The following is a 22,163-nucleotide window of genomic DNA, read 5'->3' as shown; positions in this document are numbered from 1 at the left end:
ATCATAGACCTAGTTATAACATGATAACACACAGAAATACGAGCCTTAGGTCATTAATATGGTCAAATCTGGAAACCATCATCTCGAAAACAAGACGTTTATTCTTTCAGTGAAATACGGAACCTTGCCGTATTTTATCTAACGGGTGGCATCCATAAATCTAAATATTCCCGTTACATTGCACAACCTTCAATGTTATGTCATAATTACATAAAATTCGGGCAAATTAGGCGGCCCAAAACTGTTGCATATACACTGACTCTGCGTGCAATGAACGCAAGAGAAGTGACACAATTTCACCTGGTTAATATTGCCTGCTAACCTGGATTTCTTTTAGCTAAATATGAAGGTTTAAAAATATATACTTGTGTGTATTGATTTTAAGAAAGGCATTGATGTTTATGGTTAGGTACAGTCGTGCAACGATACGCACCGCATCGATTATATGCAAAGCAGGACACGCTAGATAAAATAGTAATATCATCAACCATATGTAGTTAACTAGTGATTATGATTGATTGATTGATTGTTTTTTTATGAGATAAGTTTAATGCTAGCTAGCAACTTACCTTGGCTTACTGCATTCGCGTAACAGGCCGTCTCCTCGTGGAGTGCAATGTAATCAGGTGGTTAAAGCGTTGGACTAGTTAACGGTAAGATTGCAAGATTGAATCCCCCGAGCTGACAAGGTAAAAATCTGTCATTCTGCCCCTGAACGAGGCAGTTAACCCACCGTTCCTAGGCCGTCATTGAAAGTAAGAATGTGTTCTTAACTGACTTGCCAGGTTAAATAAAGATTAAATAAAGGTGTAAACAAAAAAATAAAAAGTAAATTGGCCAAACCGGTGTCCAAAAATACCGATTTACGATTGTTATGAAAACTTGAAATCGGCCCTAATTAATCGGACATTCCGATTAATCGGTCGACCTCTAGTGAAAATACATCCCCTAGCCCAAAGTGGTTTAAGAAAAACCCTGGAATGAGTGTCCAATAATTTGGCTGGTACTGTGTATAAATGCCCAAACTGTGCATGAACTGTAGCCAACTCGGCCATCTGGCCGCAGCCTGCACAGCCATCATCTGTAAGAGCTGTAAAGACAACCTTCCCACTTTGGACTGCACCCAGTAACCGGTGCAGGAACGGCAGCCACTTATTCAGAACCTGCCCCAGTTCCCACACAGGCAGGGTAAGAGCCAAAAAACCCAACCCCACTAACCCCCACCCCATCCACCAGACAACAGCAATGAAGAAGCCAGAACCAGACCCAGAACTTTCCACATTCAACGCCCAACCCACCACCCAAAATGTCCCAGAAACAGCCCCCACCATCACCCAAGTCATCCCAGAAACCATGACCCTGACATTACCATCAGAACAGAAATACACACTCCAGATGGCTGTTCATGGTTGCCTCCCCACTAGGGAATTCATCCATAGACGGCAGAGGATACAACCACAACTGTCGCCTCCATCCAGCAATTGCCAGCCCAGACCCCACCCCTCCCCCAACACACAGACTGACAGTGGATTGACTGACAGATTGACTGACAGACTAATTCTTCTGATTATTTTTTGATTGGATGACCATTTGGTTATTTGTTTGAATTGTTGATTCTTTAGAATGTTTTATTGACGATGGATTGAGTGATTGATTCTCATTTTAACTGATTGAATGTTTTACCTGTAAGAATTGAGGAAAAAAACAAATAAAATCACCTTCTAATATGCATTTTTAACATGAATATTGAAATATCATAACTGTAACAGAGGGACAGAGCCTTTCCCTGTGATTCTATTGTGATTCTACTGTATCTCAAATTAGACAAACAGATGTTCAATTTGAAGTCATTGCTAGCTCATCAGTGTGATGTTGTTTGAATGAGAAGGATGGAACCCCGCTCTGGTTAACATGGTCTCACCTGATTGGCTGGCGTTGGCGTGGGTTGTCGTTTGGCTTATCCCATTGGTGTGGAGGGAGGCGGAGCGGGACAGGGGGGGGACGGGATGTCGGGTGGGGACAGGTATGAAGGTGGGGTCCAGGTCAAGGATTAACCGGTTGAGCTGCTCGATGGACTCATCCATGTCTGTTACTAACGAGGCAAGCTCCTCCTGCCCATAGAGTTCCCCTGAGGGTAGGGGTGTGTGTGTGGTGTGTGTGGCATGTGTACTGTGTTGGACATGTGTGGTGTGTGTGGCATATGTGGTGTGTGTGGAATGTTTGTCGCTGTCCATCTGCACAGGCGACCTCTCAACCCCCACCCCACCCTCCATTTGTCTCTGCAACACCTCTCTTCTGCTGGTCCCCGTATTGGGCATGTCTGGAACTGACAGGGTGTCTGGACCAATCAGAGGAGGTGTGTCCACAGGGCTGTCCCACCCCTGGTCTGTTTGCTCCTCCCCCTCTGGGGCGTCGACTGCCTGCTGCTGCTGCACCCATGATTGGGTGGTGTAGGTGGAGGGGGTGGAGTATCCACTTCCACTCTGGACCAATTGCTGGGCTTCAGGCAGGCTCTCAGAGGACAATGAGCCGATGCTAGCCAAGCTATGCCTGTCCAAGGCAGGGCTAGCTTCAGGGATAAACTCGTCATCATCCAGGATGTCTGTCTCCCTCTCGCTGGGCAAGGTCTCCTCGTTGACAGGCTGCCCTAAGCCTTCCTTGTCCCCGTCCATCTTCCCCTCTCCATTACTGGAGGCTGGGAGCTTTGTCATGTCTTCCAGAGGAGGCTGAGCCTTCTCCAGGCCAACCCCAGATAGAAGCCTCCTTTGCTGGGTACGTTCGTCCTCACTGGGCCCTCTCCCAGGGCTCACTGCAGTAATAACCCCTGTCCACTGGGAGGCAATAGAGAAGCCTGAATCACTACCGGCTGACAGGGCAAGGTCACTGGGGATAGGGCCGCTGGTTGCCTGGGGAAACATATCACCTCCTTTGTCACTACTCCTCTTCCTCACTCTGGCGTAGAGGCTGCCATTGGCAGGGCCAGGGCTATGAGGCAGAGCTGAGGAAGAGGCAGAGAAGATGTGTAAAACAGGCAGCGGTAACTCAGAGTACTTAGACACACCGACACAAAAAGTATGACACGCTTAACAACCTAGAACCCTCAACCTCTTTTAATCATCCTTCGACACACAAACAGAGGCCTGGTGCACTGGACACACACACACAGTGCCAAGTGTAGGTCCACAGGGCTTCTTAACAGCTTCTACCCCCAGGTCTTGCATTGACCCCACCTTTTTTACGCTGGTCTTACTCGCTGTTTATTATCTATGCATAGCCACTTTACCCCTACCTACATGTACATGTTACCTGAATTACCTCAATTAACCTCTGTCTGTAGACTCGGTACTTGTACCCCCTGTGTATAGCCTTGTTATTGTTATTACATTTCAATCTCAGTTGAACCTCCCCTCCCCTTTGCCCTCAGAACAACCTCAATTCATCGGGGCATGGACTCTACAAGGTGTGGAAAAAGTTCCACAGGGATGCTGGCCCATGTTGACTCCAAATGCTTCCCACAGTTGTGTCAAGTTGGCTTGATGTCCTTTGGGTGGTGGGCCATTCTTGATACACACGGGAAACTGTTGAGCTTGAAAAACCCAGCAGTGGTGGAGTTCTTGACACAAACCGGTGTGCCTGGCACCTACTACCATACCCCGTTGAAAGGCACTTACATCATTTGTCTTGCCCCTTCACCCTCTGAATGGCACACATACACAATCCATGTCTCAATTGTCTCAAGGCTTAAAAATCCTTCTTTAACCTGTCTCCTCCCCTTCATCTACACTGATTGAAGTGGATTTAACAAGTGACGTCAATAAGGGATCATAGCTTTCACCTGGATTCACCTAGAAGGTCTGTATCATGGAAAGAGTGTCCTTAATGTTTTGTGCAGTCAGTGTAGTTTCAGCAGAGAGGAAGAGGCTAAGCAAGAGGGTTCACTCGCCAAAATCCATTGTCCATTATTAGCCCAATGTTTTTCTATGGGAATAATATGCAGACCTACATTTGTTGCCTGCCTTCCCATCTTTGGGACAGAGACTCCGTTGTTAGGACAGAGACATGAGCATCTCATCATAATATCAGATCTTTGGGTTCAGCCTCTTGCACATAGGAAAGGAAAGTGCACAGTGCACTGTTAGGATGCCCTAATGTAAATTGAAATTTCAGCTAAATTATATAATTACTCCTGTCTAAATAAAACAATAAAAAAATATTCACCAGGGAGCATAACTTAGCCACAGAGGATCATTAGATTTTTAAATATATATATATATATAGCTGTGGATTCTTTCAAATTATGCAATGGGTAGTTCTAATCCTGGATGCTGATTGGTTAAAACTGCATTTGAGCCGGTGTCTATTCCACAAGTTACCACCAAATCTATGACGTTCAAATGCCTAATTGCTCTGTTCCATCTGACTCCTCACACCATTGTCTCATCAGCTCAGCCAGGTCATTTATATACTAGATCTACTCTGTAAAAAGCATCTTGACATTATCTCCCATTTCTTTTAGACTAGCATTTGGTTTTCCACAGCGGAGATTTGTAATAACCTTGCTGTCTCTCCGAGATTTGAAACATTGTTTCAGTAGTGAAATCCGATCTCCAGCTGTCCTGTGGTTTAAAAAAAAATGTGTTGAGAGTTGGGATTAGAGAGTCAGGCTGGCAGCTTTTCTCAGCCAGTCGAAATAATGAATCAGTATAATTTTTATGGATATATACAAAAAAATATCAATAGAAAACACGAAATTGCAACTAGTTTGCTGTCATATCAGCTTCAGTTTGAAGTGATTGTGTTAGCTGTGTAGTTGGCTATCTCTTCTGAACAGTGGCCTAGCGAGAGAGCAAATGTTATATGCCAGGCGAAATCGCACATCATTAGCTCATTGTTATGGATGTGTGCGCAAACAATCACTAGAAAACATATTAAACAAATGCAAATGCGGCAACTTTGCACAGTTTGAAGTGACTGTGTTAGCCAAAGGTGGAAAGCTAGAGCTTCGTAGGAATAGGACCCTTTTTTATCCATTTCCTGTCTGAATGATGTGCCCAAAGTAAACTGTTTGTAGCTCAGGCCCTGAAGCCAGGATATGCATATAATTGGTATCATTTGAAAGAAAACACTTTGAAGTTTGTAGAAATGATGTAAAATAAAATAAAATAATAATTAAAATAATGTAGGAATATAACACAATAGATATGGTTGGAGAAAATCTAAAGAAAAACCAACCAGACATTTTTTTTATTTGAGAGGCCATCCTCTTAGAAATGCAAGAGAATATTGAAAATGAGCTCCCTGGATGCAATTCCTATGGCTTCCACGGGGTGTCAGCAGTCTATGTTCAAGGCTTCAGGCTTTTAACTTTTAAAAAAATAATACGAAATCACAGTTTCAGTAGAAGGACACAGTCTTGGAAATTTGTGTTTGCTCGCGCCATGAAGACATTACTGCTAAAATAGGTTTCCTATTGAACATACTTCTTTCTGAAATAATTATTATAGTTTAATTGCATTTTAGGGTATCTGAGGAGTAAATAGAAACGTACTTTGACTTGTTGAAACAAAGTTTAGGGGTATATTTTTGGATTCCTTTCTCTGCAAGTCGAACGAGTGGATTACTCAAATCGATGGCGCCAACTAAACAGACCTTTTGGGATATAAAGATGGATTTTATCTAACAAACTTTAACAAACTAAACTACACTACATGTTATAGCTGGGACCCTTTGGATGTCAAATCAGAGGAAGATTTTCAAAAAGTAAGTGAATATTTCATCGTTAAATGTGAATGTATGAAACCTGTGCCGGTGGAAAAATACTTTGATGTGGAGCGCCATCCTCAAACAATCACATGGCATGTTTTTGCTGTAATAGCTACTGTAAATCGGACAGTGCAGTTAGATTAACAAGAATGTAAGCTTTCAGACAATATAAGACACTTATATATACCTAAATGTTTAAAATCCATAATATTTATTATTATTTATTTGAATTGCGCGCCCTCCAGTTTCACCGGAAGTTGTCCCGTTAGCGGGACACCGATCCTTAAGACAAGCAAGCAAGGGATAAGAACATTCCCAGGCATCATGGTAATGTAACATTTAGAATGAACGTTTAGAATGAACGACTGTTCTTTTTGAAAATCCATAGATTTAGAACAAAACGACTTAACGACTGGGTCACAACTCCGGCAACCAAACCGATAGGACGAACGACCAGCCGGCTTGGGTAGCAACCCTAGATTTGTGTCAGGACTATATCTCGTGGAAGGATGAAATGTATGAGTTAATTCATAAAAATAATGTTTTTAATTAAAATATGTCAATAATTATTTGAATATGTTGGTAACCCGTTGTATAAAAGTGATAATTCCTTCAAAGCCAGTGTTTTGAGGATACATTGGCACAGTTTGCCGGCCCTCAACTTCACCTATGCAATATATGCTCCAAACAACAACTTTTCAGGCATTATCACTTAATCACAAGTGTGTAGGCCTATACCTATTTGGGAAGCCTGAAATTTGGGTAGTGCAACTAGCAATACTGCCCCACCTACCTGCATAAAGGTAGTAACTGCTCATAGAGTGGAACTGGGAGAAACCTTGGTTTCATAGTAACGTTATTCAGTTACTGCTAACATGACCCCCATTTTCTCCAAAACACAATAGATTTTTAAAATAGTTTTAAATTTAATTTCACCTTTATTTAACCAGGTAGGCTAGTTGAGAACAAGTTCTCATTTACAACTGTGACCTGGCCAAGAATAAGGCAAAGCAGTTTGACACATACAACAACACAGAGTTACACATGGAATACACAAACATACAGTCAATTATACAGTAAAGAAAAGATATATACAGTTTGTGCAAATGAGGTAAGATAAGGGAGGTAAGGCAATAAATACGGCATGGTGGCAAAGTAATTACAATATACCAATTAAACACTGAAGTGATTGACGAGCAGAAGATGAATGTGCAAGTAGAGATACTGGGGTGCAAAAGAACAAGATGAATACAAAAATACAGTATGGGGATGAGGTAGTTGGAAGGGCAATATTACAGATGGGCTATGTACAGGTGCAGTGATCTGAGAGCTGCTCTGATAGCTGGTGCTTAAAGCTAGTGAGGGAGATACAAGTCTCCAGCTTCAGTGATTTTTGAAGTTCGTTCCAGTTGTTGGCAGCAGAGAACTGGAAGGAAAGGCGGCCAAAGGAGAAATTGGCTTTGGGGGTGACTAGTGAGATACACCTGCTGGAGAGCGTGCTACGGGTGGGTGCTGCTATTGTGACCAGTGACCTGAGATAATGCAGGGCTTTACCTAGTAAAGACTTGTAGAGGACCTGGAGCCAGTGGGTTTGGCGATGAGCATGAAGCGAGTGCCAGCCAACGAGAGTGTACAGGTCGCAATGGTGGGTAGTATATGGGGCTTTGGTGACAAAATGGATGGCACTGTGATAGACTGCATCCAATTTGCTGAGTAGAGTGTTGCAGGATATGTTGTAAATGACAATCCCAAAATCGAGGATCGGTAGGATGCTCAGTTTTACGAGAGTTTGTTTGGCAGCATGAGTGAAGGATGCTTTGTTGTGAAATAGGAGGCTGATTCTAGATTTAATTTTGGATTGGAGATGCTTAATGTACTCACATTAATTCTGGAAGGAGAGTTTACAGTCTAACCAGGCACCTAGGTATTTGTAGTTGTCCACATAAGTCAGAACCATCCAGAGTGTTGATGCTGGATGGGCGGGCAGGTGCGGGCAGCAATCGGTTGAAGAGCATGCATTTAGTTTAACTTGCATTGAAGAGCAGTTGGAGGGCACGGAAGGAGAGTTGTATGGCATTGAAGCTCGTCTGGAGGTTAGTTAACACAGTCTCCAAAGAAGGGTCAGAGGTATACAGAATGGTGTCGTCTGCATAGAGGTGCATCAGAGAATCACCAGCAGCAAGAGCGACATCATTGATGTATACAGAGAAGAGAGTCGACCCGAGAATTTAACCCTGTGGCACCTCCATAGAGACTGCCAGAGGTCCAGACAACAGGCCCTCCGATTTGACACACTGAACTCTATCAGAGAAGTAGTTGGCAGTCATTTGAGAAACCAAGGCCGTTTAGTCTGCCGATAAGAATGTGGTGATTGACAGAGTCAAAAGCCTTGGCCAGGTCGATGAATAAGACTGCACAGTAATGTCTCTTATCGATGGCGGTTATGATATCATTTAGGACCTTGAGCGTGGCTGAGGTGCACTCGTGACCAGCTCTGAAACCAGATTGCATAGCGGAGAAGGTACGGTGGGATTCGAAACGGTCGGTAATCTGTTTGTTAACTTGGCTTTCGAAGACCTCAGAAAGGCAGGGTAGGATAGATATAGGTCTGTGGCAGTTTGAGTCTAGAGTGTCTCCCCCTTTGAAGAAGGGGATGATCGCGGCAGCTTTCCAATCTTTGGGAATCTCAGACGATACGAAAGAGATGTTGAACAGGCTAGTAATAGGGGTTGCAACAATTTCGGCAGATAATTTTTAGAAAGAGAGGGTCCAGATTGTATAGCTCAGCTGATTTGTAGGGGTCCGGATTTTTCAGCTCTTTCAGAACATCAGCTATCTGGATTTGGGTGAAGTAGAAATGGGGGAGGCTTGGGCGAGTTGCTGTGGGGAGTGCCGGGCAGTTGACCGGGGTAGGGGTAGGGATAGCCAGGTGGAAAGCATGGCCAGCCGTGGAAAAATGCTTATTGAAATTCTCAATTATAGTGGATTTATCGGTGGTGACAGTGTTTCCTAGCCTCAGTGCAGTGGGCAGCTGGGAGGAGGTGCTCTTATTCTCCATGAACTTTGCAGTGTCCCAGAACTTTTTTGAGTTTGTGCTACAGGATGCAAATTTCTGTTTGAAGAAGCTAGCCTTAGCTTTCCTTTTTTTCTATATCATGGTCTGGAGGTGTTGAGCAATCGTGTACAACCCTCAGTTATGTTTTTGACATTATGAACAACTGTCAGTGTTTCACTCCATAGGCCTTTCCAATTTGGGCCTTGGTTAATCCACAGGAACAAGTCAACTGTCTGTGCCATTAAACCCCTACAACTCATCCAGAATGCCGCAGCCCGTCTGGTGTTCAACCTTCCCAAGTTCTCTCACGTCACCCCGCTCCTCCGCTCTCTCCACTGGCTTCCAGTTGAAGCTCGCATCCGCTACAAGACCATGGTGCTTGCCTACGGAGCTGTGAGGGGAACGGCACCTCAGTACCTCCAGGCTCTGATCAGGCCCTACACCCAAACAAGGGCACTGCGTTCATCCACCTCTGGCCTGGTCGCCTCCCTACCACTGAGGAAGTACAGTTCCCGCGCAGCCCAGTCAAAACTGTTCGCTGCTCTGGCCCCCCAATGGTGGAACAAACTCCCTCACGACGCCAGGACAGCGGAGTCAATCACCACCTTCCGGAGACACCTGAAACCCCACCTCTTTCAGGAATACCTAGGATAGGATAAAGTAATCCTTCTCACCCCCCTTAAAAGATTTAGATGCACTATTGTAAAGTGGCTGTTCCAATGGATGTCTTAAGGTGAACGCACCAATTTGTAAGTCGCTCTGGATAAGAGCGTCTGCTAAATGACTTAAATGTAAAAAAAAAAAAAAATGTTTCCTAACTGCCTGTGTATATCGGTTCCTAACTTCCCTGAAAAGTTGCATATCACGGGGCCTATTCGATGCTAACGGCCCGCCTCCTCGAGTTTCTTTTTTGTGAAGAAGAAGGATGGAGGTCTGCGCCCGTGCATTGATTATAGAGGTCTCAATCAAATCACGGTGAGGTACAGTTACCCCCACCTCTTATCTCCACGGTAATTGAGTCAATGGGGTACGTTTCTTCACTAAACTGGATCTCAGGAGTGCGTACAATCTGGTGCGTATTCGAGAGGGAGATGAGTGGAAGACGGCATTTAGTACCACCTCAGGGCATTATGAGTACCTCGTCATGCCGTTTTGTTGATGAATGCTCCATCAGTCTTCCAATCCTTCGTAGACGAGATTTTCAGGGACCTGTACGGGCATTCTGATATATTCCACTACACGCACCGAGCATGTGTCCTTGGTGCGCAAGGTACTTGGACGACTGTTGGAGCATGACCTGTACGTCAAGGCTGAGAAATGCCTTTTCTTTCAACAGTCCGCCTCCTTCCTAGGGTATCACATTTCCACATCAGGGGTGGAGATGGAGAGTGACCACATTTCAGCTGTGTATAATTGGCCGACTCCCAGCACGATAAAGGAGGTGCAGCGATTTTTAGGGTTTGCCAATTACTACCGGAGATTTATCCGGGGTTTTGGCCAGGTGGCTGCTCCCATTACCTCACTGCTGAAGTGGGGTCCTGTACGTCTGCAGTGGTCGGTTGAGGCGGACAGGGCTTTTGGTCAGCTGAGAGCTCTGTTTACCTCGGCTCCGGTGGTGGCCCATCCGGATCCCTCTTTGGCATTCATAGTGGAGGTGGACACATCAGAGGCTGGGATTGGAGCCGTGCTCTCTCAACGCTTGGGCACGCCACCGAAGCTCCGCCCCTGTGCTTTCTTCTCGAAGAAGCTCAGCCCGGCGGAGTGGAACTATGATGTGGGGGACCGGGAGCTGTTGCCTGTGGTTAAGGCTTTGAAGGCATGGAGACATTGGCTTGAGGGAGCTAAACACCCTTTCCTCATCTGGACTGACCACCGCAACCTGGAGTACATCCGGGCAGCTAGGAGACTGAATCCTCATCAGGCAAGGTGGGCCATGTTCTTTACCCGTTTTGTGTTTATCCTGTCCTACAGACCAGGTTCCTAGAATGTTAAGGCAGACGCACTGTCCCAGCTGTATGACACAGAGGTGCGGGCCCATGGATCAGACTCCCATTCTCCCGGCCTCCTGTTTGGTAGCACCGGTCGTGTGGGAGCTGGACGCGGACATTGAGCGGGCGTTGGTTACTGAACCCGCTCCACACCAGTGTCCCGTCAGACAACAACAAAGTCAAGGTATTGGAGTGGCCATCACAAAGCTCTGACCTCAATCCTATACAAAATTTGGGCAGAACTGAAAAAAACGTGTCGAGTAAGGAGGATTAAATGTCAGGACTTCACTAGCAATAGATCAAGTCAAGACAGATAGAAAGGGAGGCAGAGTAGAGTACCTATGTATTTTACTTAGTTGACGTTGGAAGTTATAGGCTTACTTCTGAATTGTCCTAAAGGCTATCTTAGAGTTCTATACAGTTTACCAATGTGTCCATATGGCAGAGGCTGGTCCTCTTGCCATAGTTGAATTTTAACTTTAAGATTTTTATAATTTTACTTCAGATTTTTATGATTAACCATCTGACAATGATTTATTATTGAAAGGAAACTGTTCCATGACACTTTGCATATAAAAATAATCATAACTGGCACGCAGATTGGTATAAATGGTAAGATAAATCATAAGCTTCCCCAAACTTGAAACTCACAAGCTTCCTACGTTTTTTACTACTACACCAGATAAGAAATTGAAGGTCCCGTGAAAAAAACGTGCCCACCTATGGAATACAAAGGCCCCTCCAACTGATTTGTTCTGGCGTCGGCCCTGCTGTGACATGACACAGATGGCAAGCTCTCTCCCTCACACACACACATGCACACCACACACAAAGTGACCTCTAATATCAGAGTAAACCAGGAAAGACTAAAAGGATGTTAGAATGAACTAGAGAGTGGTTCCAGCTGACTATCCACTCTGTTCAACAAAAGTCCAATAATTGCACCAGATGTTGATATTAGATAACACACAAATTCCTCTATCTGATGGAAGCTGTTTAGACAGAGATTTTCATCTTGAAGAGCAATAATAACGTACCGGTACTTTTACTGTAACAACGCATGCATAACATGCACAGTATATACCTACCGTAACTATAAAGTTTGGGCCACAGAATTGCACTAGATGTTGATATTAGGTATGACATTCCATAAAAATATCTTAGCTAATGATCTAGAACATCGGGGTTCTCCTTCCATCCAGACTTTTCATCAATGAAACAGTGCATCCCAAATGACACCCTATTCCGTACATAAAGCCTTACTTTTGACCAGAGCCGTATGGGGCACTATATTCTGTACTATATTGGGAATATGGAGCCATATAAACACTATATTCTGTACTATATTGGGAATATGGAGCCATATGGTGCACTATATTCTGTACTATATTGGGAATATGGAGCCATATGGGGCACTATATTCTGTACTATATTGGGAATATGGAGCCATATGGGGCACTATATTCTGTACTATATTGGGAATATGGAGCCATATGGGGCACTATATTCTGTACTATATTGGGAATATGGAGCCATATGGGACACTATATTCTGTACTATATTGTGAATATGGAGCCATATGGGGCACTATATTCTGCACTATATTGGGAATATGGAGCCATATGGGGCACTATATTCTGTACTATATTGGGAATATGGAGCCATATGGGGCACTATATTCTGTACTATATTGGGAATATGGAGCCATATGGGGCACTATATTCTGTACTATATTGGGAATATGGAGCCATATGGGGCACTATATTCTGTACTATATTGGGAATATGGAGCCATATAGGGCACTATATTCTGTACTATATTGGGAATATGGAGCCATATAGGGCACTATATTCTGTACTATATTGGGAATATGGAGTCATATGGGGCACTATATTCTGTACTATATTGGGAATATGGAGCCATATGGGGCACTATATTCTGTACTATATTGGGAATATGGGGCACTATATTCTGTGCTATATTGGGAATATGGAGCCATATGGGGCACTATATTCTGTACTATATTGGGAATATGGAGCCATATAAACACTATATTCTGTTCTATATTGGGAATATGGAGCCATATGGGGCACTATATTCTGTACTATATTGGGAATATGGAGCCATATAAACACTATATTCTGTACTATATTGGGAATATGGAGCCATATAAACACTATATTCTGTACTATATTGGGAATATGGAGCCATATGGGACACTATATTCTGTACTATATTGGGAATATGGAGCCATATGGGGCACTATATTCTGTACTATATTGGGAATATGGGGCACTATATTCTGTACTATATTGGGAATATGGAGCCATATGGGGCACTATATTCTGTACTATATTGGGAATATGGAGCCATATGGGGCACTATATTCTGTACTATATTGGGAATATGGAGCCATATGGGGCACTATATTCTGTACTATATTGGGAATATGGAGCCATATGGGGCACTATATTCTGTACTATATTGGGAATATGGAGCCATATAGGGCACTATATTCTGTACTATATTGGGAATATGGAGCCATATAGGGCACTATATTCTGTACTATATTGGGAATATGGAGTCATATGGGGCACTATATTCTGTACTATATTGGGAATATGGAGCCATATGGGGCACTATATTCTGTACTATATTGGGAATATGGGGCACTATATTCTGTACTATATTGGGAATATGGAGCCATATGGGGCACTATATTCTGTACTATATTGGGAATATGGAGCCATATGGGGCACTATATTCTGTACTATATTGGGAATATGGAGCCATATAAACACTATATTCTGTTCTATATTGGGAATATGGAGCCACATGGGGCACTATATTCTGTACTATATTGGGAATATGGAGCCATATAAACACTATATTCTGTACTATATTGGGAATATGGAGCCATATAAACACTATATTCTGTACTATATTGGGAATATGGAGCCATATGGGACACTATATTCTGTACTATATTGGGAATATGGAGCCATATGGGGCACTATATTCTGTACTATATTGGGAATATGGGGCACTATATTCTGTACTATATTGGGAATATGGAGCCATATGGGGCACTATATTCTGTACTATATTGGGAATATGGAGCCATATGGGGCACTATATTCTGTACTATATTGGGAATATGGAGCCATATAAACACTATATTCTGTTCTATATTGGGAATATGGAGCCATATGGGGCACTATATTCTGTACTATATTGGGAATATGGAGCCATATAAACACTATATTCTGTACTATATTGGGAATATGGAGCCATATGGGGCACTATATTCTGTACTATATTGGGAATATGGAGCCATATGGGGCACTATATTCTGTACTATATTCTGTACTATATTGGGAATATGGAGCCATTTAGGATTCACATCTTGTCTCATTCATAAAACAGTCTCAGCAGCCAGACTGCTGAACCCACAGAGCAATAAAACAAACATATTCTAGATTCATATAGCTACCAGTATGAAACACTAACCTGAAACATTGTGTGGGTGCCCTTCTAGAAAAACCACATGATTTCACATGAAATTTCACATGTGAATTAATGGGAAAACATGTGGTTTGGAACACTTCACTTAACATTTCACATGTGGAAACGTGGTTCTGGAGCACTGCACATGTGAATTAATGGGAAAATAAACATATTCTAGATTCATATAGCAGTATGAAACACTAACCTGAAACATTGTGTGGGTGTCCTTCTAGAAAAACCACATGATTTCACATGAAATTTCACATGTGAATTAATGGGAAAACATGTGGTGTGGAACACTTCACTTAACATTTCACATGTGGAAACGTGGTTCTGGAGCACTGCACATGTGAAAACAAAAATGTGTCGTTATGATACACACAGTGCTTTTAACCAAACAATGTTTTCAACATATTTGACTTTCACATACATGACTACATTGTGTATGTTTCTTTCTTCAGTAATTATTATTCAACATGTTCTCACCAGGGATTTAAACTCACAACCTCTTGATTCATGGCATTCTGATCTTTCTTCTATGCACCCAAGCCTGTGTTAATAACTGATTTCCCCTGTACTCTTACTTACACTTTGGAGTGCAATGTTAGTCTCAGCTTTGTTAAAAGTCAACTCGTGAAAAACTATTATATTTATCATAGTGATTCAGGAGTAACGTTGAACTATACAGAAAACCCTCAAATCGCTAAAATAAGTCAATGAAATCAATAATGAGAGAATCGTCACAATAATTGATAACTCAAAAAAGCAATGAAGAAGGCAGTCTTTTGCTAAGTGCAGAGATGTATTATAGGTAACGAAATGAATGTGTATGGGAATGCTACAGACTTTGTGGCACAGCATAAAAAATTGTGCACCCCAAAAGTGATGAGTTCAAATCCCATACTTAGGCTGAACAGCGTACCACTGACTTTTAAAACTACCATTTCATTACAGTCATTTATTACAAGGGTTTGGGATGGTTTAAAACCATATTGGACCATCATGTGATGTCCTGGTGACTGGTAAAACAAATGTCTTGAGAAACTTTGACAAACATCCTACAACACAAGTATACATTTCTGCTAAATGTTGCCCAGGTTTGTGTCCCTGAGCACTGCTGCTTTTTGCCAATAAACCCGTAGCCAATCTTTGTCATGGACACAGACCTGGTGGTGTAGAAGGAAATTGCTGGCATCACCCTTACGGAAAAAACAAAACATTATTGCTCTCGGGATTTGAACTTGCAACCTTGTGATCTTGGAGTGCATTAAAGGTTGACGTTGGGCAACAATGGCATATCTAAACTGTATGCCTGATCAATGCGCCATCATACAAGCAGAAACATTGCACCATCATGCAATCAGTGAAATCTGACTTAAAAATACACCTTATGGAACAGCGGGGACTGTGATGAGACACACACACACACAGGTAAAGACACACACATGATAACATATGCACTATACAAACACATACACATGAATGTTGTGTTGTAGATATGTGGGAGTAGAGTAGTAGCCTGAGTGTATTTGGGATTTGGGATTTTATTAGGATCCCCATAAACTGTTGCAAAAGCAACAGCTACTCTTCCTGGGGTCCTCACAAAACAGAAAACAGAAAACAGAATGACATAATACAGAACATCACTAGACAAGAACAGCTCAAGGACAGAAAAATATATATATATTTTTTAAAGGCACATGCAGCCTACATATCAATGCATACACACACACTATCTAGGTCAAATAGGGGAGAGGCGTTGTGCCGCGAGGTGTTGCTTTCTCTGTTTTTTTAATCCAGGTTTGCTGTTTATTTGAGCAATATGAGATGGAAGGAAGTTCCATGCAATAAGGGCTCTATATAACGCTGTATGCTTTCTTGAATTTGTTCTGGATTTGGGGACCTTGAAAAGACCCTTGGTGGCATGTTTGGTGGAATAAGTGTGTGTGTGTCAGAGCTGTGTGTAAGTTGACTATGCAACCAATTTGGGATTTTCAACACATTGTTTCTTATCAAAATAAGAAGTGATGCAGTCAATGACATATTTTCTGTCAATGACATATGCTCTCAATGATATTTGTTAGGAGTGAGCACAACAATGTATGAATTTGGTACTTTATTAGGATCCCCATAAGCTGTTGCAAAGGCAGCAGCTACTCTTCCTGGGGTCCTCACAAAACAGAAAACAGAAAACAGAACATCATTAGATAAGAACAGCTCAAGGACAGAGCTACATACATTTTTAAAAAGGCACACGTCGCCTACATACCAATGCATACACACACACTATCTAGGTCAAATAAGGGAGGGCACACACTTAATGTGTTGTGAAATCTGTTGTATATAACTGTCTTGGTTTTGCTGGACCCCAGGAAGACTAGCTGCTGCCTTGGTAGGTTTGGTGAATTAGCGTGGCAGGAGTGTAGACTGAGGTTAAGTTTAGGAAAAGGATTAGGGTTAGGCTTAGCTACAATGCAACAGTTGTCAACAACTGTTGTTCCAGACGCGAATGAACCTGCCAAGCAGCAATGGATGTAACTTCATATCAAGAAACGCCTCCACCAGAAAACACCTCTAATTGTGGTCTGCACTGACACCATTCTCAATAAGTATGAACCTGGTGGCACTGCAGAAACACCGATGCACTCAAGAGGTTGCAAGTTCAAATCCTCGAAGGAGTCATGTTGGTTTAATGTTGATGTAACGTTGGCGGTGATAATTGGACCATTATTGACTTGAATCTCGGCAGCTTTTCAGCAAAGTGCAGGAATGTATTCTGGTGGTGTAGCAGATCATGTTATCACGTGTAGTTCCATGGTATCACGTGTAGTTCCATGGTATCACGTGTAGTTCCATGTTATCACGTGTAGTTCCATGTTATCACGTGTAGTTCCATGGTATCACGTGTAGTTCCATGTTATCACATGTAGTTCCATGGTATCACGTGTAGTTCCATGGTATCACGTGTAGTTCCATGTTATCACGTGTAGTTCCATGGTATCACGTGTAGTTCCATGTTATCACGTGTAGTTCCATGGTATCACGTGTAGTTCCATGGTATCACGTGTAGTTCCATGGTATCACGTGTAGTTCCATGTTATCAAGTGTAGTTCCATGTTATCACGTGTAGTTCCATGGTATCACGTGTAGTTCCATGTTATCACGTGTAGTTCCATGTTATCACGTGTAGTTCCATGGTATCACGTGTAGTTCCATGGTATCACGTGTAGTTCCATGTTATCACGTGTAGTTCCATGTTATCACGTGTAGTTCCATGTTATCACGTGTAGTTCCATGTTATCACGTGTTGACATTTTGAATCCCAATGTTGTCACATTTATTTCACATGAGATCATGTTTTCACATGTTGCCGCATGCTATCACATGAACTTCACATAAAATCACGTGGTCACATGAGATCATGCAAGATCACACACTTCATGTGTTTTTTCCGTAATGGGGGTTTTTGAACCCAGTATGTTATCCAGATGGACCAAAATCAAGCCTAACAAAGCTATATACATACGCACAAATGCGCACAAATGCAAAAACACACACATACATGCACGCACACAAACACGCACGCATACACACGAAATGGTAAGTGTAGCCTCCTCAGTCCAGCGAGAGTATGAAACTCAAAACCAGACTGGTATAGTAAAGCCTCTCTCAACCTCAAGTCACACACACACACACACACACACACACACACACACACACACACACACACACACACACACACACACACACACACACACACACACACACACACACACACACACACACACACACACGGACACACACACACCCCTCTACTCCACTCCCTCCCACAGAGCATACACAGAAACACACACAACAGCAACACAAACATCCCTTCCCACTCATCAATGTAGCACACATATTGAACACGCTGCAACACAGACAAAAACAATACCCTTGTAACTTACACCAACTCCTCTCCCACCAAAAACACTCACTACCATCACTAACACCACATGAATTCACTAATACAAATAGTACTACAACAACTTACAGAAACAACGTCATCCCTATAGCAACTGTAACACAGCTTACATCATCACTACATCTGGAAACAACATGCAACGCCTCATTCCACAAGTCGGAGAGAACCCAGATGACAAACACATGAGTGAAACAAGAAAGATAAATAAAATAATGAATGAAATGTAGAGGGTAAGAAGAGAAGAGTAAGAGAGGAGAAAGAGAAGGAAAAGAGTGGTAACCGTTCTGACCAGGTTTTGCGTAGAGCTCCTCTCCTCTCCTGTCGTTTCTCTTTCTCTCAGGCGGCTAAAGGATGACTAGCAGAGACTAACATTCTTTCTCTCTTACTCTATAGGTGCTAACTGCCCCCCTGGGTCCCCCCCACGCCCTCTCTCTCTCTCTGTCTCTGCTCTCTCACACTCTCCTTCTCAATTCAATTTCAATTTAAGGGGCTTTATTGACATGGGAAACATATGTTTACATGACCAAAACAAGTCAAATAGATAAGTAGATAATAAAGAAAAGTGAAATAAACAATAAAAAATCAACAGTTAACATTACACTCACAAAAGTTCCACAAGAATAAAGGCATTTCAAAGTCTATTTCTATATACAGTGTTGTAATGATGTTCAAATAGTTAAAGTACAAAAGGGAAAACAAATTAATTTAAATATAGGTTGTATTTACAATGGTGTTTGTTCTTCGCTGGTTGCCCTTTTCTTCTGGCAACAGGTCACACATCTTGCTGCTGTGATTGCAAACTGGTATTTCACCCAATAATTATGGGAGTTTATCAAAATTGGATTTGTTTTCTAATTATTTGTGTGTCTGTGTAATCTGAGGTAAATATGTGTCTCTGTTATGGCCATACATTTGGCAGGAGGTTAGGAAGTGCAGCTAATTTTTTTTGAGGGCAATGTGTCTTTTGAGAGACATATCTGCCGTCGGCAGCCCTTCTCAATAGCAAGGCTATGCTCACTGAGTCTGTACATAGTCAAAGATGTCCTTGATTTTGGGTCAGTCACAGTGGTCGGGTATTCTGCCACTGTATACTCTCTGTTAAGGGCAATCGGCCTAATTCTGCTCTGCATGCATTATTTGGTGTTTTACATTATACACAGATGATATTTCTGGAGAATTCTGCGTGCAGAGTCTCAATTTGGTGTTTGTCCCATTTTGTGAATTCTTGGTTGGTGAGTAGACCTCAGACCTCACAACCATAAAGGGCAATGGGTTCTGTAACGGATTCAAGTATTTTTTAGCCAGATCCTAATTGGTATGCCGAATTTTGTGTTCCTTTTGATGGCATAGATTGCCCTTCTTGCCTTGTCTCTCAGATTGTTCACAGCTTTGTGGAAGTTACCTGTGGCGCTGATGTTTAGGCCGAGGTATGTATAATTTTGTGTGTGCTCTAAGATTACAGTGTCTAGATGGAATTTATATTCGTGGTCCTGGCAACTGAACCTTTTTTTGGAACACCATTATTTTGTCTTACTGAGATTAACTATCAGGGCCCAGGTCTGACAGAATCTGTGCAGAAGATATAGCTGCTGCTGTAGGCCCTCCTTGGTTGGGGACAGAAGCACCAGATCATCAGCAAACAGTAGACATTTGACTTCAGATTCTAGTAGGGTGAGGCCGGGTGCTGCAGACTGTTCTAGTATATATGATATATATGTTGAAGAGGGTGGGGCTTAAGCTGCATCCCTGTCTCACCCCCCGGCCCTGTGTAAAGAAATGTATGTGTTTTTAGCCAATTTTTAAACGCACACTTGTTGTTTGTGTACATGGATTTTATAATGTCCTATGTTTTCCACCCATCACCACTTTCCATCACTTTGTATGCCAAATTAAGTCGAAAGCTTTTTTGAAATCAACAAAGCATAAGAAGACTTTGCCTTTGTTTTGCTTGTTTGTCAATGAGGGGGTGCAGAGTGAATACATAGTCAGTCATACAGTAATTTGGTAAAAAGCCAATTTGACATTTGCTCAGTACATTGTTTTCACTGAGGAGTCTGCTGTTAATAATAATGCAGAGGATTTCCCTGAGGTTTCTCCACTTTTGTGGATTGGGGTGATCAGTCCTTGGTTCTAAATATTGGGGAATATGCGAGAGCTAAGGATGATATTAAAGAGCTTAAGTATAGCCAGTTGGAATTTGTGGTCTGTATATTTTATCATTTAATTTAGGATTCCATCAACCCACAGGCCTTTTTGGGTTGAAGGGTTTGTATTTTGTCCTGTAGCTCATTCAAGGTAATTGGAAAATCCAGTGGGTTCTGGTTGTAGAGACAAAAAGATTGGAGAAGTGGTTTATCCATACATCTCCATTTTGGATAGATAACTTCGTGTTGTTGATTGTTCAGAGTTTTCCAATGTTTCCAGAGGTGGTTCGATTCTGTGGATTCTTCAATTACAATGAGCAGATTTCTGACGTGCTGTTACTACTTTTTCCGTAGTGTATTTGTGTATTGTTTTAGTGATTCACCATATGCTCAGGTTTTCTGGGTCTCTATGTTTTTGCTTGGATGGGTTCTTTCTTCGGTTTTTTGCATTTTAAATCAAACCATTTGTCATTGTTCTTCATTTTCTTTGGTTGTCTGCTTGAAATGTTTAGATTTGATAGGGAAGCTGAGAGGTCAAACATACTGTAGGTTTTCAACTGATAAGTTTTTACCTTTGCTATTACAGTGACACATTTTGTCCAGGAAATTTTCTAGAAGGGATTTAATTTGTTGTTGCATAATGTTTTTTTGGTAGATTTCCACACTGCTTTTCTTCTATCTATAGCATTTCTTAATATTATTCACTTCCTGTTGAGATAATTTTCTACATCATTTCTAGCCAGATGTACAATGTTCCTGTTATGACCAATTTAATAGAGTGGGTTTGGTCTATATCAAATTAGCATAACCTCCCCTAGTCTCTTACTGATTATTGCACTGTACTCCCCACCTACTCTGTTACTCCAAAAGTTCTCCTCTCTCCTCTCTCCTCGCTCCTCTCTCCTCTCTCCTCGCTCCTCGCTCCTCGCTCCTCGCTCCTCTCTCCTCTCTCCTCTCTCCTCTCTCCTCTCACCTCTCTCCTCTCTCCTCGCTCCCTCCATCTCCTGCTCTCTCAGTACCTCCAGACCCAGGTAACAGTGTTGCTTATCTTCATGTGTATCTGTGGTGAAAGGGTGAAAGAGGGATCATTCTACTGCTAGCATCCATAAACACACACAAGATTAAGACACACACACACACACACTCTCATACCAACACGCACATGCACACACACATAAAACCTTGAGCTTCCCAAATAAGGCGAGGGGAATGTAAACATGGGGGTGGGGTCTCAAGCGGGTTGTGTGTGTTGGAGAGGGGGTTGGGGGGCAGTGGGTAGATCAACGGATGGAAACCTGCAACCTGAACCTGACAAAGTAGGTAGGGGGGAGAGGAGAGAGAGGGAGAGAAGGGACAGGTAGAAGGGAAAGGTAGAGAAAAAGAGAGGTGATACGTAGAGAGAAGAAGAGTGGTGAAATGTAGAGAGAGAGAGAGAGAGAGAGAGAGAGAGAGAGAGAGAGAGCAAGATATAGAGGGAGAGAGAAGAGGAGTTAAAACAGAACCATCTGCGGCTGAAAAAAAACATTATTCTGATTGCGTGAGCGTGTGTTTACCTGTTAATGTACGTGTGTGTGTGTGTGCGTGTGCATGTGTGTGTGCTTTGCCACATTGCTTTCCCAACTTGCGGTCTGTTTAATTTACATGGCTGCCCGACTGTGCCAATTTAGACCTGGTGTGTGTGTGTGTGTGTGTGTGTGTGTGTGTGTGCTTGTGTTTCGATCCATTCGAAAATGAAAAACCTC

At 42.5% G+C, this 22,163-nt stretch overlaps 1 protein-coding gene across 2 annotated transcripts in view; it reads right to left on the bottom strand.

Annotated features, from left to right (window-relative positions):
• The window catches only part of LOC115145377 (tensin-3-like), a 75,925-nt gene extending 57,270 nt beyond the window's left edge, over positions 1 to 18,655 (bottom strand). For both annotated transcript variants that reach the window (XM_029686896.2, XM_029686897.2), the window contains exons 1-2: positions 18,567 to 18,655; positions 1,922 to 2,998 (exon numbers count right to left, since the gene is read on the bottom strand). In XM_029686896.2, the coding sequence (XP_029542756.1) occupies positions 1,922 to 2,918 (997 nt within the window). In that variant the 5' untranslated portion in view covers positions 2,919 to 2,998; positions 18,567 to 18,655. The remainder of the gene's footprint in view (positions 1 to 1,921; positions 2,999 to 18,566) is intronic.
• Positions 18,656 to 22,163: the final 3,508 nt, after the last annotated feature.

The sequence above is a fragment of the Oncorhynchus nerka genome, linkage group LG17 (assembly GCF_034236695.1).
Source record: "Oncorhynchus nerka isolate Pitt River linkage group LG17, Oner_Uvic_2.0, whole genome shotgun sequence".
In the NCBI taxonomy this organism is placed as follows: domain Eukaryota; kingdom Metazoa; phylum Chordata; class Actinopteri; order Salmoniformes; family Salmonidae; genus Oncorhynchus; species Oncorhynchus nerka.
Note: the sequence above shows the minus strand (reverse complement) of the source record. Positions and strands in the feature narration are given on the sequence as shown.